Here is a 16,123-nt window from a genome sequence, read left to right as displayed (position 1 = left end):
GTTGTCCTATCTTCTTTAAATGTTTTGCGTCACTCCAGCTGGGATAGAGTGACTCCCAGTTTACCCACGTGTGCGCGCCTCGCTCCATTACGCGTGAGGGGGGGGCTACTCAACCCACTACTAGGCCCAGGCTGTTCTTGAGAGGTCAAGACAAGCAGGAAGCGCTCGATGTGACCTTAACGGCTATTGGCTGAGAGCGAGAGAAGTGTGGAAGGAGAGACAAAGGGGGGTCTTGGCTTTTTTTTTTATTGCTGTGTGTGTCAGGGAAGAGACAAAAAGAGAGAGGAAATGGCTGCACAGGTGTCGGCCCTTCAATCATCCGGAGCCGCAGCTCGACACGCAGGGACTCGGTTCTCGTGACCAGCGAAGAGGGGGCTCGTCTCAGGCGACCACGTTTCCAAATCCGTCTTTCCAAGGGCGACGTGTCACTTTCTATTTCAGAGAACATGCCAAAGAGGTCACGCTGGTCCCCAAACCCCCCCCCACCCCCCCACCCGGATGCTCATAACAAAGCTTATGTCCTCTCACAGACAACAGGTGGGACCTAAATTTGGGCCCTGTCATGTGATTCAGCAGCATAGGTGTGGTTAGGGGAGCCAACACGCCATTTCTCCTTACGAAAACGTATCGGGTTACACATTTATGAGATCAGCTCAGCTGTTTGCTGCAACACTGATAAAAAAAATCAAAGTTGACCTCTGACCTCCCTGGAGGGAGAGAGAGGTGGGATCACTGTGAGAATTCAACCCCATAAAGATCCCAGTTAAAATTAAAACTTCCACCTTTCCCCGTAAATAGTAATGTTTTTCTAAATCAAGAAAATAAAAATATTTGTTGCCTTTAGATCTAATTAAACGAATCGCGCAATATGCAAACAGTTTCGCACGGTGGCTTTTGAGTGGCAAAATGTCCGACGACATTAAACGCAACAACATTCAACAATGACGCGTTGGACCGCGCGCGGAGAGCAGGGAGGCCTGTGATTGGACGGCTGCTCCAGCTTAAATACCACCCCTCCCCCTTTCATTCAGCGGAAATTCCCCGACCAGCGTGCTCCGCGCCGCCTCACAATATTGTGATTTTTTCGGCTGTTCTCGCACCTCGGCTGAGTCATCACCAGCGACGCCTCGTTTCCATACGGACAGGAAACACCTTTAAGGTAACTTTCTGCGCGTGTTCGTGGGCGCGAGGCGGTCGCGAGCCGCGTTTACTTGCGCGGTGAAAGTTTCGCAGCAGTTTAGCTAGGTTTCCGGAACGTAGCGTTAACGTTGTTAGCCGCTTAACATGACAATGCTAATTTGGCTAGCTGACCCAAACATTCGAAGCAAATGCTTGTCATTCGGTCCGTTATTGTGTGCTTCCCGATGTTTTGGGGGGGGAAATTAGTAAATTTAAAGGTTTATCCGCCTTTAAAGTTTTTAAAAGGCGGATAGTTACGAAGTTACGCAGCTAGCTTAATTCATTTTGTGTAGGCCCCTGCTTGCTGAAAGAAAATGGACGCAAGCTAATGCTAGCAACTAGACTGGTGTTTGCATGAGGAAGAGAACAAGCTGGGAAGTTATTCGGCTACGTTTAATTTAAAACTATTTATTTGTGGAATATGGTTGTCCGGGAGGTTTTTTGTGTTTCTGGGTTGTTGTTGTTGTTGTTGTTGTTGTTTTTTTTGGGGGGGGGGGTCTGTCAACACCCATTTCCTGAACTAAGAATTAAAACTATTTTTCAATTGGATAAATATTTTGTAGTTGGTAGTAAATGTGTGAATTTGCTGGTAAATAATTTTATGTTGGGACTAAATGTTTAAGCAATAATTTGTGATATTGACATGGTAATGGTTTGTCAATAACCTTGTATCGATTCAATAGACTAAATCTGTCGTGTAAATGTGGTTGTATTGCATTTAAAACGAGTGTTTGAGCGCCGGATGTCGCATTGCCTCATCAGCGCAGAATAAAGCCTCGCTTCCTCTTTATCACGCAGAACCTCCTGGATCCGGGCTCTTCCGAATTTTTTTTTTCTCAGCTGGGACTGGAGGGGAAATCAATGATGGGAGAGCAAGACTCAGATATTACGCACGTGAGCCCGGAATCCTTCCAGGATCTGTGGGAGACCGTGTAAGTTGTGTTTCGATACCCTTTTTTTTATCCCAGGTAAAATACTTAATCTGTTAATCTTCATTTTACAGACCTGCTCCCCCGATAGCCACATTACCCTCAATCCCCAACTGTGATGGGTTACCTGATCCATGGATTTCGGGTCAAAACATGGACATACTGGTAAGCGGAGCTTTTTTTTAATGCTGTATGATATATTTTCACCGTTTTCGCCTGGTAAAACCTCTTCTTTCTCTCGTTTTGCAGCTTATGGATTCCCAAGTGCTGGCAGACGGATTTGATGAGAAGTTTTTTGAGCTGCCCCCGGAGTCGCCCGTTAAAGATTTCGTCACTCCCCCGGCGTCCACCGTCCCGGTAACGACTGACCATCCGGGGGCGTACGGGTTCCAGCTTCGTTTCCAGAAGTCTGGCACGGCTAAGTCCGTCACCTCCACGGTGTGTAATACCGGACCGGGAGCTCAGAGTTTAGAGATTCTACGTCCTTTCATGTTTTCTCATTTCTAAATCTGATCAGTCAAAGTTTTCCTAACAATATGTAACATAAAAGTCGTCTCGATTTTAAGAAAGTTAGTCAAATTACACTGAATTAAAGTGCTTGAGTACAAATATTAACATTCGGTTGAAGTGAATGTTTCCTCTAAACAAACGCGAGGACGAAGAGAAGACCAAGGAACAAAAGGGATTCTGACCGCGGCGCCTTTCTTTCATCCGTTGTGTCTAAATGTAAAAAAACGATCCTGTATTGTGGCGTTTTAGTTTATCGGATAGGATTTTACAGAATCACTTTCTTAAAGAAATGCTAAAAACAAATCTTACCTTCTTTTAATTGCGTTAAAAATCCGTTCTCCGGTTGCTCTCATGGTGGCATTCACGTGGAATCTCGTTCATTGTGGTGATTCGCTAAGTTCTAGATAAAGCCGGGGGGTTCGAACAGCCAATGGGATGAGTGTCTGCGCCGTGAGTCGTCCGCCGGCGTCCTGCGGTTGGACGGTTTAGTTAAATCCCGCCTCCTCCGACTTGAGCTCTGGTTTGTGGCAGAGGGGCAGTCTGGTCTTAAAGCGCGGCTCTGACATGACGGGACATGTTCCTGCGGCGTCGTCCCTCAGCTCAGAAAGGGTTAAAAGCGGACAAACGGAGGTAAAACTATTTAAATAAAACGCGATACAATTTGTCATGATCATGTGGAGGACTTTTGAGAAGTGATTTTATTTTTAGAAAGTTTTCTCTTTTAAAGCAGACATCTTTTTTTTTTTTCTTCTTTGCCGTGCTCGGCGTCCCCGCTGGGTCAGTGTTCTCCCAGATGGAGTTTTGAGCCCCCCCCCCCCCCCCCCCCTCTGCGTTTTCTTTCAGTATTCCGAGCTTCTCAACAAGCTGTATTGTCAGCCGGCAAAAACCAGCCCGGTGGAGGTGCTGCTGAGCAAAGAGCCGCCGGCCGGCGCCGTTCTCAGGGCCACGGCGGTCTACAAGAAGACGGAGCACGTGGCCGAAGTCGTCCGTCGATGCCCCCACCATCAGAACGAGGACGGTGAGGAAGACGCTCGTACGCCGGGACGGACGGACGGACGGACGGAGTTCAGGTGTTTCGTTTTTGTGCCGTTTCCTTTCCAGCCGCCGAGCAGCGAAGCCACTTGATCAGAATGGAGGGCAGCCAGCGGGCCCTCTACTTCGAAGACCCCCACACCAAGAGGCACAGCGTGACGGTCCCGTATGAGCCACCGCAGGTGGGGAGTCATGGGGGGGGGGGGGGCTGATGTGTCTGTAGCGGGCGACTTTAGAATCGCTGCGCCTTCTCTGTTCCAGCTGGGCTCTGAGATAACGACCATCCTGCTCAGCTTCATGTGCAACAGCTCCTGCATGGGGGGCATGAACCGCCGGCCCATCCTCACCATCCTGACGCTGGAGACTCTGGAGTGAGTCACGCCTGGCTTTGAGTCACGCCTCGCTCTCTCCCCCGTCGTTGACTCGTCCTCGTCTTCCTCGCAGGGGGATGGTTTTGGGCCGCAGGTGCTTCGAGGTGCGTGTCTGCGCGTGTCCAGGCCGGGACCGCAAGACCGAGGAGGAGAACAGCGCCAAAAAGCAGGCCGACAAAGGCGCCAAGAAAAGAAGTGCGTTTCTATTGCGTTGGAGCAAAATGTCTGCTTCCGTTTTGTCTGACCTCTGATTTTGGTTTCTCAGAAAGCGCCCCGGCTCCCGACTCGACCTCCGCCAGGAAGCCCAAGATGTCGTCCAGCACGGAGGAGGAAGACAAAGACGTGTTCGTCCTGCAGGTGCGCGGGCGTAAGCGCTACGAAATGCTGAAGGACATCAACGACGGTCTGGAGCTGCTGGACAAAGACGGGTGAGACGTTGAACGTCAAAAAGAAAAGGCGGCGGCGCCATCACAGAATAGAAGTTCTTAAAAAGTCAGCCTGAACGTTTGTCCTCCTTTTTTGTTCCCTCAGTAAAACCAAGGCCAAGGCGGTGAAACGGGAAGCTCCTCATCCCTCCAGCGGGAAGCGGCTCATGCAGCGAGGAGAGAGGAGCGACAGCGACTAGCGGGCGCCCGCATTTAACCGAATGTTCCTCCTCCCGCCGAGCCGCTGCCGTTCTAGAAATGTCTTCACACACTCGATGGGTTTTTTTCTCTGTCGTTCTGGGACCAGAAATGTGGGCGGGGCTTTTAATCAGTGTTGATGCTAAAAGTAATTCCAATCGAATTGTGTCGCGCTCAAAAAGCAGCGTGATTGATCATGATATTCTTGATACAAGACATTGATCACGTGCGGTCAAACTTCCTGTTCACGTACTTTGCTGCATTATTGTTCCGTAGCGTGTTCGTATTAAACTCTAGCAACCGGTTGGGATGCCATTTTGAGTGTGTACGGAAGCCCCGTTGGTCCAAATGTATCATTATGTTGCCCGATAGAAGAATCCAAGAACAACGGTGTCATTCCCAGGGTCTGCTTTCCCTTTAAGTTTTTTTTTGTACCGATGCATATGTATTGTTTTTCTTCAGGAAGCACTATTATAAGCCTTTTTTTACGATTCCACGAGATCTTTGTGTTGTTGCCATGGTTACTGCTGCAACGCTAGCGGCGAACATGCATTTCCGTTCGTTTGTGATGAGATTTAGGGGGCTGGCTGGATCACCCCATGAGTTAATTTTCTATAAAAAAAAAAAAAATACGCAGGGAGTTTTTCACGTTTAAAATGCAGGAAATTTGTCGACAGTGCGAGAGCCGTTTCGGTGGCCTTTGGGGCTCAAGCCACTATGTTCAAATACTCACTACTGCCTTTTATTAAACTGAAAATGTTTCTGTTTTAACCATGAAATGTGACGCCAAACTGGATCTTCGTTAGATTGCGACCAATCATCGTCCATCACTGCAGCCGCTTCTTGATTTTTACACTGCCAAGTAGAAGTAGACTCGAAGGCATTTCTTAGTTGAAGTTTTGTATCTTTAGAGGTTGCTTTAGGAACGTAGTTTTGTATTAAAGTTTTATCTTTCTATATTTTTCATTATATTGTTTGTACTATTTTTTTTTTTAAGTCAAAGTTTAAAGCCAAAATAAATGAATAAAGTGATTGTCTCGCCTTTTCTTCTTTCAACTTTGTCAATGGATGTCTTTCATTCTTTAGAACGCCGAGTTTTTAATCATAACTTCACCTGAGACAAAAAACGGGAAGCACTATAAAATTCCTTCATTCCAGCAGCCTGTCATAGATCCACTAATCCACTAACAGCAGAATTTAGCATTTACAGAGCTTCCTTTGTATTCAAAACAGTTTATAATTAAAGTTTAAATAAATCTACGATGGATAAAAACCACACTTAACATTTCAAGAATTGTGGAACCAATAACTGATCAATAATCAATAACCGGCTCCATCAATGAGTTATTCTTTTGTGTTTATTCCTATTCGGTGACGATTTAATATAAAGTAAAGTAAAAAGCAGGTGCGATATATTTGTATAAAAAAAAAAAAACTTCAGAGACTGCGCAGGTGCGAATTAAATTTGTACAACAGGAAACACCATATATGGGTGGCAAAGACCTGTCGGAAGGCTAGCATGAGTCAGCAAAATGAGATTACTTAAATAGGGCATAAGAGCAGCTGTCGAAATATAAATAACATTAATAATATATACAAGCCAAATATATTATTTATTTTATTAAGTTATTGTACATATACAGTTATCAATTAAATAGCATTAACTAGTATTAGCATTAACATATGTGTTTGTACAGGCACAGCTGTAATCAATTATTTCAATCACACAAGCAATCCTTTATTCGACCGGGGGCTGTGCTTGACCTTCACAGCTTTCATACTTATTATACAACACAAAGTTTTATTTTCATTTTAGATTTGTTTGAGTTTATTCAGTGAGATTTATCATTAAAAAACAACAACTATAGTTTAATAGAAGTTACCGATTCCAGAGAGGTTTACTGAAGAGCTTCGCAAAAACCTCCAGGGGTGAGTTTTAAAATATTTATCGTGTAAAATATTTATCATACTTATAATTTATTATAATGGCATACCGGAAAGTGCTTTACAGCGCCGCCTCTACGTATGTAGAAAATGAGCCACGTGGCTAAATGACGTAGCATTAGCACAGTTGTTAGCTTCATTTCTGCTTTGAACCGCAGCCAGATTATCCCTACTAAATAAATAGATTCATATTTGTACTCAAATATTTTGTTTTCAAAGAAGTTAATTTTTCTCAAGGTCCATTTTTAAAATATAATTGCAGAAAGAAAGCGCTGCTATTATCATCAGATATATTTATTATCTTCTTGAATGACAATCTCAGCAGCAGTTTGACGTACATTTTAAATTCAGCATCGACCCGTTGAAAACCCTGAACGCTTTCTGTGTTTTCCGTTGCCCTCTGACCTTCGCCTCTCTCAGTTTACTGCGCCTTATCGCGGCGGTCTGACCCTCATCGTCGTGCGGCCATCTAGCGGGGCAAACAGAGGGTACAGCTTCCGTTTGAAGGATCCGGTGAAGGTGTAGATGTGGGTTTTTGTTTCTGCGTTGTAGAACGAGATCTGGCCCTCTTCGTAGTCTAAGTAGATCCCAACACACCGAGGCACGAGGCCCATCGGCAGCGCCGTCTCCGGCTTGGTGCAGGCGTAGAATTGGTTTGTGCTGCGCCACAGGACCCAGTAGCCCTGTCTCGGGGTCATGGGGAACCGGCCGTGGCGCTTGGAGTCGGCGGTGGCTAGGCCCACGCGCCAGTAGCCGTTGTTGGCTATGTTCACCTCCCAGTAGTGGCGGCCGCTGAAGTAACCCTCCCAGCCGAGCACGCAGGGCCAGGTGTCGAACCGCTGGCTGCTGTACGGGAGGTCGGACTCCGAGCCGCCCTCATGGACCATGCGCTGGTCGTCTGACAGCTGCAACCAGGGATAGATGGTCGCCGGATCCAGAATCACATCAGCTGACAGGAAAAAGAAGTCGTTGCCACAAATGAGTTAACCGGACTGGGAAGGTTTGCTTGTGAAGTAAATGCTAAACATCAACTTACATTCAGCGCTCAAAATCCAGCTCCAAACTGAAAGGAAAAGACAAATAGATGTTATAGTAAACGGAAAGTAAACAAGCAAGATGTTTATTTGCATGTTATTTCTACATTATTCTGGGAAGAGAGTCACTTTTTGATTGAACTGCTCACAGCTCAAAGGAAAAACACACCTGAGTGGGGGATGTATCTCGGAATTCCCGCTATCCAGGTCTTTTGCTTTGCCGGTAGCCATATTTGTGGAATCTTTGTCTGAAATGGAATACAATTCATATAAAAGTGGACGAATTGTGTGCGGGAATTCTTAACTTTTTTTTTTTTTTTATGACTTTATGATTTCAGGAATAACCACGAGCTGCAAATCGTATAAATGCTGCGTCATCTTCTCACTGGACGCATTTTTCCCCACATTAATCGGATGGGGCTTTATGTAACAAAAAATACAAAGATTTACTGCCATCTTTAATGTTAACTAAAATTAGAGGGCCACACGATTATGGCAAAAATATAATAATAAATGAAATATAATAAAACTAAGCACAAAACACGTCAAATTTCAATGTGGACCTTTGCCACATAGACGACGCCATCATCTGCGTATGTGTGGATAGTTTATCTGCAGTCTTCACTATCAGTCGTTATCAATGACGTTGGTTCTTGCAGTTAATTGCACGTTGTTCATTTATTGGTTTTCCTTACGTATGTATTCCAAGAGCAGAGTTCACTGAACTCACACGCTGTTGTTTCATAACCCGGAACGCCCCCCCGTGTCGATCACTTTTACGACTGCTTGATTTTTTTTTTTTTAATCCTTAACGCTCCTCACCATGCTGTCTTCTTTGAGGAGAGACCAGGTGATGAACTCCAGCAGGGGCAGAAGTTTTCCCAGCCGTGACTTCTTCAGGCCCAGCCGATGCAACACTTTGCCCAGCTGGTCGCTCTGAACGCCGCAACTCTGCAGGCGCAATAAAAGTTCTGTTCAGCAGCGAAAACCTGCGACGCCGACGCTGAATTAAAGCCGCACTTTGCCAGGACTTTAACGACTTTCGTCTGTGACTCCTTACCTCTGTCGCCATCTGCAGCTCCTTCGCCCATTCCATGATCCTCATCTGGGTCTTCTCATGGGCGTCTTTACCCTCTTGACATTCATTGCCTTGACTCTCGGCCCAGGGTCTCTCCTTTAGGAGCTAAACACACGAAATCAGTGACTGTGGCGTTTACAGTGAGTCTCTCCCGTTGGCTGTGCATTTGGCGCGTCGGAGTAGCGACCTGGTCGACGTGATGGAGTTCCTCGGCCCACTCCAGGATCAGTTTCCGGCTCTCCTCCAGACTGCGCTCCGTACGCTTGTCTTTTTTCTGACTGGTGCCCTCATCCGGATCATCGCCACCCTGATAAAACACGACGGCGCACAATTCCAATTAGGTTAAAGACGTGAACCCCGACTGTAACCTGTCAGCGCCCACCCTCGGCACCCCCCGGCCCATATAGGGTCAAATAACCTGGCTGTAAAAGAGCCAATAAAGATGTTTCCTGTAACCGCCGTTCACCCAACGAACGCAGGAAGGAGCAAGCGAAGAGATTGTGTCTCGGAGCAACGCTCGAATCGGGGCCTGGCTTTGTCCGGCGCACACAAGATAAGGCATTGGAAAAAGAAGCGTTGAGCCGCGGGTACACGTGCAACTTTTATATCCAGTTATGAACTTTCAACAGGTTGTCATTTTGACCCGTAAAAAGGTTGCGATAGTCGGAGCTAAATAAAAGAAAATCGAAGCAAAGCAAACATTTAACGACGAGAATTCCACGTTGGAACAATCAGGAACACACTTTTAATCGTCTGTATTTACTGATTAATGATCAGCAGCATCGCATCGAGTCCATCGGCGCCGCCTCGCTCACCTTGCAGACTCGGTTCACCTGCTCTTTCCAGTGATTGATGAACTGCACACACTCCTGCAGGCTGCGGAGATCCTTGAGGCCGCTGTGATGCGGGTGTTGCTGTGTAGGAAGCACGACACGTCAAATGCACGCCTCTATTCCCGCCGTGGCCGTCTTACAGGAGCCAAAGGCGTTTCAATGCACCTCGGCGAGGCTGGTGTTGGCAGGCCCGCTGGGGGCCGAGCTGTGGGTCTGGAAGTGCTCCGGCAGCTCCCAGCGGACGGCGCCGATGGAGCTGCTCTGGGTGGCGCCGCTGTTCTCCACCCTCAGCATCTCCGCCACCTCTGGGGAAGGGACATTCAAGAGAAACCGGCACCTCAAAGGAACATTCAATGTTTCAGGAAAAGCTGACTGAGCTTTTTGATGTTTTTAATTGGTCAATAAATTTGATTATTGGGTCAAAATATGTTCCTGTCAACGACAGGAAACGAGCAAAAGTGTTATAAAACCCACTTTTATTGGACTTCAGGATACTTTTCATCTCCATGGTGACGTCCTTTCTCATGAGCTGAGAACACATGAAATAAATGAAATGGTTTGGTAGAAGGACTTGCAGCGGCCATAAGGCGAGCAAAATTAGTTTTTATTTAATTTTTCTGTCAAGTAAAAGTTTAAAGTTTAAACAGCTGCTAAAACAATGAAATATTTTTTCATGTTTTTTTCATATCAAATCTGATCAGATTCCTAAATGTCGGTTTAGATTAAGAACAGCAGAAAAGATTTATAATAAATAAATATAATATAATATAATAATAAAACCAACCACAATTAAAATTAAAATTGTAAGTACAATCACGGTTACGATTACAATAAAGGAAATATAAGATTTCAAATTGCAATTAGACTCAAAGTAATTTAAAGAAGAAAAAAAAGCTGCGAAAAGCTTTACAGTGAAAATAATAAGTAATACATTCTGAAATATTGGTTAGATATTGAACATTTTCTATATTAGTCGTAGAACCCTGGTCGTGCTGCCCTACCTGCCGTCCGGCGGAGCTGCCTGCGGTTCCTCAGCCAGTGCAGATTGAACACCGGCTGTTCTCGGATCAAGCTATTTGTTCCTCCCTGAACTCTGGACTATTTTTTTTATGACCGCTGAGATATCAAGGAAACATTCTGCCAGGAGCCCTGGCATGAATCCCGGTCACCTTACAGGCAGGAGCGTTTTATTAAGCAGAGTGACGCAGATTCTCTGGCCTTATTGTTATATATTCATAAATTCCTCTTTGGGTGGTTTCACTAAACGTTTACATGGTGGGCGATGGCAGAGTACACAATCAGTAATACAGTAAAACTCAATAGTTTAAACCATTAAAATGTTCAAATTGTAATAAAAGTGAAACTCGATCAGGAGTTTCGTTCAACAAAATAATCTTTGAACCTTACTGAACATTAAAGTGAAATATTGAGACATGTAATGATTATTGATTAGTCATTTCTCAGTCATTACGTCATGGGTTTATTTCATTCCTGGTTATCCAATAATGGGATTGTGTTGTTTACTTACCACGAGTATACACGACTATACTTTATTATGTATATTATGTTGTTTTACGACCATCATTGTCCTTGTCCTTATGCATCTTATGATCTCATTATTTTCATGTTTACAAGGTGTTATAAAAATGCAGTTAAAAAACACAAAATAATTACCAATAGTATTCTAATTATATTTATTTTAACATTATTTATATTATATTTGGTTAGAATTATTAAATAGCCCATGATCTTTACTTATCAGACTAATGGGCCATAAATACACAAATGGACTAAACAATATTAATTAGTTTATAAATGTCATTTTTCAAGATCTGTATAAAGTAATCCCAAAAATAATAATTCAGGGTCAAATTTTAATTTGCTCCCTGAAAGTTTTGCAGTGTAAGGTAGCACGGACGTTTACAGCCAAAGCACGCAGTCGGGTTAATGTATGAGCTCCGATAAGTCCACGGCGCGACTGGATTTATTGCCAACGCGCGTAGGTGACATTCAGGTCGCCATGACAACAGGTCAGAGTTTGCTGCTGTGCTGGCACGTCCCGGCACTTTTTTTAATTAACCTCAAACATCGTGATGAGGGAAAAACAACAACGATCAGATCACCAGTCCCGGGTTTATTTCTCAAGAACAAACAGAAACAGCAAAAAAGGAAAATCCAAAGTTCTCATATCGTTCTAATCTCACTATATAAAACGAGCATCGCTCATTCTACAAAGTCAAAAACAAGCCGCGGTGTGCTCCAAGTACCTTACAAAATATGTACAGAAAAGGTAAATGCATATTAAAAAAAGAAAAGAAACTCATGCTATCATGCTGTGGTTCTGTCGGGCTTCCTGTCCGGCTCAGTTCCAGTTCTTGAAGAACTGCTTGAACATGACGCTCTCTCTCCCCTGCGGCAGGATCTCCACCTGTAGCGCGAGGCAAACGGACCTTCACTGCTCCCGGAGGCTAACGAGGCCACCGTCGATGGCTGCCGGACGTAAATCAGACGCACCTGAATCTTCATCCTGGGGTACTTCATTTGGTCGATGAAGTTATCGGCCATCTGCAGCGCCACCCGCTTCTCCTCGCCGTTCGCTCCCTTGCCTGAAGGTAAACACGATTCCCCCCCCGACGCGGGTCGTGACTCTTCCAACGCTTTTTCTTCCTCACCATTTCAATTTGAAATTGCAATACGGCCATTGATCGCCGCCCTTCTTCCTCACCCTTCCAGACGAAGACGTTTCCGTTGCCGCCGTTGTCCAAAATGAAGCAGTCCTCCTGGGCCAGCAGCTCTTTGGCAAACGGGCTCCTGTCCGACACCTTGGTCATCGTCATGGAACCCGTGGCATCAGACACCTGTGCAGGTAGACGCGGTTTAATGCCCTCCCGGTAGCGGCGGCTAGGTAAATGCTAAAAGCTGTACCTTGTAGAGGGAGGCGGAGTTGGACGCATCTGCTTTGCAGTCCTCTTCTGATGAACTCTCTGCCAGCTCTGGCTTCGAACCCAGGCTCTGCCCAGCAACACAAAGGTTTTGATCCGTTTGTACCTTTTCGGGGGGCCGGTTCTGATCCAGGGGACGGAGCCCCTTTTCAATATTTAAATGAGAATATTGATCCCTCTCTCGCGTAGCTTACCGAATAACAAAGCCATAACGTTTGCCAAGTGACCCGCAAAGTGGAGAAGAAAATAGATGCACGAATGGGACGTTTTGTTGTTGTTTTGTTTACCTCGAGCATCGCCTCCGGCTCCTCCCCCTCGCCGGCGTCCACAATCTGTGCTTTCCCATGTCGCTCCGTATCGCGGATGAGAGCGGCGATCTCACGCACTTTCTGCTTCTCGAACATGTTGGCCTGCGATCCGGTCCACGACACGATGATCTGTAAAAAAAAAAAAAAAAAAAACGAGAATGAAAGACGAGAACACGATCCGTGATTTTGCCGGGGAGGGGGGGGGGGGGTTCTCACCACCCCGAGGTCCAGGATGAAGCAGTCCCCTTTGTTGAAGCTGCTCCAGGACAGCTCCACCTCCTTGGCGCGGATGTTGCGCTTCCCTTTGATCTGGTACAGCCGCTGCACCGGCCCGGTTCCCTGGGCCTTCCTGAAGCCGGAGTCCACGCCGCCGTCCTTGCGAGACGGAACGGGGACACTCGTTTGAAGACAACGTGTGGAAGACTGATCGATATCTCGTCTGCGAGTTTTAAATAAAGCTGCTCTGCGTAAAGGCTATAAAATGAAGACTCATCCACCAATAAGAGAGGAGCTTTATTGGACCAGAACCTCACGCCCGGGATTGGTGACTACCTCCCGCGTTGGGCCGCGCCCCTTCCTCACCTTGTAGGTGATCCCTCTGGGAAAAAGAGCCATGAAGTCCGCGGACTCGTAGCCTTGGACCTGCCTGTGCTGGACGGGGTCGCCGCCCAAGTGGCTGTCCAGCTGGGTGGCCAGCATGGCGCACGTCACGCGCTCGTCTTTTGATGACTTCTCACCTGCGACGGCGAAAAGGAGGCGAAGCTTAGACGACTGGGAGACACGTCGGGACGATGAGGATTACTTCATGGTGTTCGTGTCTCTCTTTTTTGTTGTTGTTTGGTGAGAGATGATGTTTTTTTACGCACCAATGAAGACTTTAAGAGGAATAAAGGAACCGGATGAGGAATAAAAGAGACTCCTGACGGGGAGGAGTCCCGGCTCGCCTGGACAAAGACAGCGGAGAGTGTCTCTCCAGGCCGGGACAATAAGCTTCCGCCGCACGCACGATGGACACAACGTCCACATTTGATTAAAGTAACACCCCTCCTACATTATTAATGATACCCACTCATTAACCATCCGTGCCCCCCCCTCCCCCCGCCTCATCGTCATGCAACGATGCAGCGGGTGAGCATGGAGTCTCGAGTGTCTCCACCATGCGTCTGTCTCTCACCAATCCACATGTGGATGTCGGTCCCCTCCTCCCCACGGTTGTCGAGCACCAGGTAGGAGTCCCCGTTATAAAACGCCCCGTACGAGTCGGGGTTCAGGGGAACGGCCTTCAGCTTCTCCACCCGCCACACCCGGCGGCCTTCCTCGCGCACCTCTGGACCGAACTGGTCGGTCGCCGCCTGAAAGGGGAGCATGCTGCAAGGACGAAAAAGGAAGGGGTTCAACTTTAAACGCAGACGGGGGGGGGGGCGCTGTCGAGACGAATCGTCCTCTCTCGTAGGAAGGGCGTGGCTGTAGGCGAGCTAGATCATGTCACAGGTGATATTAGGGCAGGTATGAATCCAGCCACACAAGTCTCTTCCTGTTTTATCTCCCCCTTGCAGGACTCTTTTTTTTTTGACTCCTCTATTCATTGCGTGAAGCTCCAGGTAGCCTCAGGTAAAGCCTCGAGCTTCATTCTATCACATCTGACGCGATGATGAGACCCGGTCCACTTAACTGCATGATCTCCGGCATGATGTCCGAGCCCGACTTCATCCTGCACGTCCACCGGAGTGTGTGTGTGTGTGTGTGTGAGGAGGAGTGTTTGGGCTCACCTGGCCTGGTTAGCTTATATGTGGGAGGTAACTGGAGCCAGTGTGATGAAAGCCTAGCCCAGGAGGCTCTCTGTGGGGGGGGGGTTAGAGTCAGGTTCCTGGTTCCTGGCTAACGCTAAACACCAGTCTTCCCTTCTCTTCCTGCTCCATCCCTCCCTCTTGACGTATCGTTCACCGCCTCCACCAATCGGAGGTGGAGGAGGCGATGCGACGCTTCATGTTTGTTTGTTTGCATTTCGTTTCTTATCGAATGCGAAAACAAATGTGACGCCTTCGCCTTTTCCTCTGGAGCTGGAGGCTTTTTATCTTTCAAAAGAAAGGCTTTGAAATTCAAATTATCCCATTCATGCTGAAATCCCCCAAAAATAAAAGAGGAGGAATAAATTCAGCTTTCAGTAACAGTGAGATGTTAAATGTGAATGTTAAATCACACTTTCACACCGGCACTTAAACGTGTTTAGCATGAATGAGCTCACTTTTCTCAAGAGCCTCTTTAAAACCACACCCCAAATAAAACCAGGAAGCGATAGAAAGACTGATAAAAGAATAAAAAAGATTTGGATTTTCTAAAAGCAGAAAAGTAAAACTGGAAAGAAGAGTTTGACGAGAAAGGTTCTCTGACAGAAGCAGAAACTGAAGCTTTGTCGCCTTCGTCCTCGGCTGATTCCAGGAATGTGAGGCGTGGACAGGAAGAGGCGAGTGTGGGAAGACAAATAGACAAAAGATTTATAGAACAAACAGAGAGGAAAGTAAGTTTAAAAAAAAAAAGGCAAAGTGAGAAAACGTGAGGCTGAGATTGTGCAAAAAAAAAAAAAAGGGTTCAAATTACCTTGGAGAGAGAGAGAGAGAGAGCTGACACAACACGGCTGAGTAGACGACAGGAAGAGCAGTCAAACAGGATAATTCTTTCTCTCTTTCACACATACTTCCTGTCTCCGTCTCCGTCTCCGGCAGCCGAAGCCCATCCTTCTGACTCGGCTACAAAATAAGTAGAAAAGTGTGCAAACGTGTAAAGATGCATTTTCTCTTCCTCCCATTTATATTTTAGAAATCCAAAATACTGAAAGATTCTATTTGTGAACTCTTATTTCAGTTTCCTACATTGGTGAAATGCAACAATCTACTTTTCTACATTTCAAATGTTTTTAAGATTATTTTTAGATATCAGAGGTTATTTGGGAACTCGGCACTTTTGCAACCTTCGCTAAGGAAGGCTATACGTCCTCGCCGCCTGTTGATCGGGGAAGAGTTTATTCCATTTTGAGGCAAATCTAGTTCTAGATGTGAATTCTGGGTTTCTTTTTCTCTTTCTTTAGCGTTGCGAGATAGGGGCTCCTGCTCTAATGCGACACCTAGTGGCAGTTACGTTATTTATCTATTGACGCTTTGGGATAAGCTAAGATAGCCGTAGTTAAACCCAAAATAGTAAAAACGCTTTTTACACAATAATTAACTTAAACATCTGAACACCTCTTCCACATTTGGCTTCGTAACATTTGAACAAACACCTCCACATTAATTACTGCCAAGGTCTATTTATTGGATATTTATCGCCATAGCAACGGACCCAA

General features: G+C 46.1%; 3 protein-coding genes across 4 annotated transcripts; 1 reads left to right on the top strand and 2 right to left on the bottom strand.

The window, feature by feature from the left end:
* Positions 1-1,085: 1,085 nt before the first annotated feature.
* Positions 1,086-5,680, top strand: tp53 (tumor protein p53). The gene is made up of 10 exons (XM_068755756.1): positions 1,086-1,159; positions 1,978-2,111; positions 2,183-2,273; positions 2,358-2,546; positions 3,462-3,636; positions 3,720-3,832; positions 3,912-4,021; positions 4,095-4,216; positions 4,287-4,449; positions 4,553-5,680. The coding sequence occupies exons 2-10, from the start codon at positions 2,041-2,043 to the stop codon at positions 4,644-4,646; spliced, it is 1,128 nt and encodes a 375-aa protein (XP_068611857.1). The 5' UTR covers positions 1,086-1,159; positions 1,978-2,040; the 3' UTR covers positions 4,647-5,680.
* Positions 5,681-7,019: 1,339 nt separating this feature from the next.
* Positions 7,020-10,041, bottom strand: si:dkey-219e21.2 (E3 ubiquitin-protein ligase TRIM39). Its single transcript, XM_068756077.1, has 9 exons — positions 10,008-10,041; positions 9,699-9,838; positions 9,516-9,614; positions 8,888-9,007; positions 8,683-8,805; positions 8,445-8,573; positions 7,792-7,870; positions 7,625-7,651; positions 7,020-7,537 (listed from the first exon to the last, which is right to left on the bottom strand). The coding sequence occupies exons 1-9, from the start codon at positions 10,039-10,041 to the stop codon at positions 7,020-7,022; spliced, it is 1,269 nt and encodes a 422-aa protein (XP_068612178.1).
* A 1,624-nt stretch (positions 10,042-11,665) lies between these two features.
* LOC137911498 (macrophage-capping protein-like) lies at positions 11,666-14,150 on the bottom strand. Of its 2 annotated transcripts, XM_068755874.1 has the most exons (8): positions 13,958-14,150; positions 13,366-13,520; positions 13,000-13,158; positions 12,763-12,912; positions 12,459-12,545; positions 12,259-12,391; positions 12,048-12,139; positions 11,666-11,961 (listed from the first exon to the last, which is right to left on the bottom strand). In XM_068755874.1, exons 1-8 carry the CDS (start codon positions 14,148-14,150, stop codon positions 11,896-11,898), a joined length of 1,035 nt encoding a protein of 344 aa, XP_068611975.1. In that variant the 3' UTR covers positions 11,666-11,895. The 2 variants fall into 2 exon arrangements, with proteins under 2 accessions (XP_068611975.1, XP_068611974.1); XM_068755873.1 differs by having other exon boundaries at positions 11,666-12,139.
* Between the last annotated feature and the right edge of the window lie 1,973 nt (positions 14,151-16,123).

The sequence above is a fragment of the Brachionichthys hirsutus genome, chromosome 23, assembly GCF_040956055.1.
Source record: "Brachionichthys hirsutus isolate HB-005 chromosome 23, CSIRO-AGI_Bhir_v1, whole genome shotgun sequence".
Classification (NCBI taxonomy): Eukaryota; Metazoa; Chordata; class Actinopteri; order Lophiiformes; family Brachionichthyidae; genus Brachionichthys; species Brachionichthys hirsutus.
This window is presented reverse-complemented; position numbering and strand designations above follow the sequence as displayed.

Bases quoted from the DNA above. Each gene is read 5' to 3' on its own strand.
- tp53 (XM_068755756.1), top strand. From the start codon at position 2,041: ATGATGGGAGAGCAAGACTCAGATATTACGCACGTGAGCCCGGAATCC. The intron at 3,833-3,911 runs GTGGGGAGTCAT...TCTCTGTTCCAG, and splicing joins TCCCGTATGAGCCACCGCAG to CTGGGCTCTGAGATAACGAC. The intron at 4,450-4,552 runs GTGAGACGTTGA...TTGTTCCCTCAG, and splicing joins GAGCTGCTGGACAAAGACGG to TAAAACCAAGGCCAAGGCGG.
- si:dkey-219e21.2 (XM_068756077.1), bottom strand. From the start codon at position 10,041: ATGGAGATGAAAAGTATCCTGAAGTCCAATAAAA. The intron at 9,615-9,698 runs GTGCATTGAAAC...CTTCCTACACAG, and splicing joins CCAACACCAGCCTCGCCGAG to CAACACCCGCATCACAGCGG. The intron at 9,008-9,515 runs GTGAGCGAGGCG...GTGTTTTATCAG, and splicing joins AGGTGAACCGAGTCTGCAAG to GGTGGCGATGATCCGGATGA.
- LOC137911498 (XM_068755873.1), bottom strand. From the start codon at position 14,150: ATGCTCCCCTTTCAGGCGGCGACCGACCAGTTCGGTCCAGAGGTGCGC. The intron at 13,521-13,957 runs GTGAGAGACAGA...TCGCCGTCGCAG, and splicing joins CGACATCCACATGTGGATTG to GTGAGAAGTCATCAAAAGAC. The intron at 13,159-13,365 runs GTGAGGAAGGGG...CCGTCTCGCAAG, and splicing joins CCAGAGGGATCACCTACAAG to GACGGCGGCGTGGACTCCGG.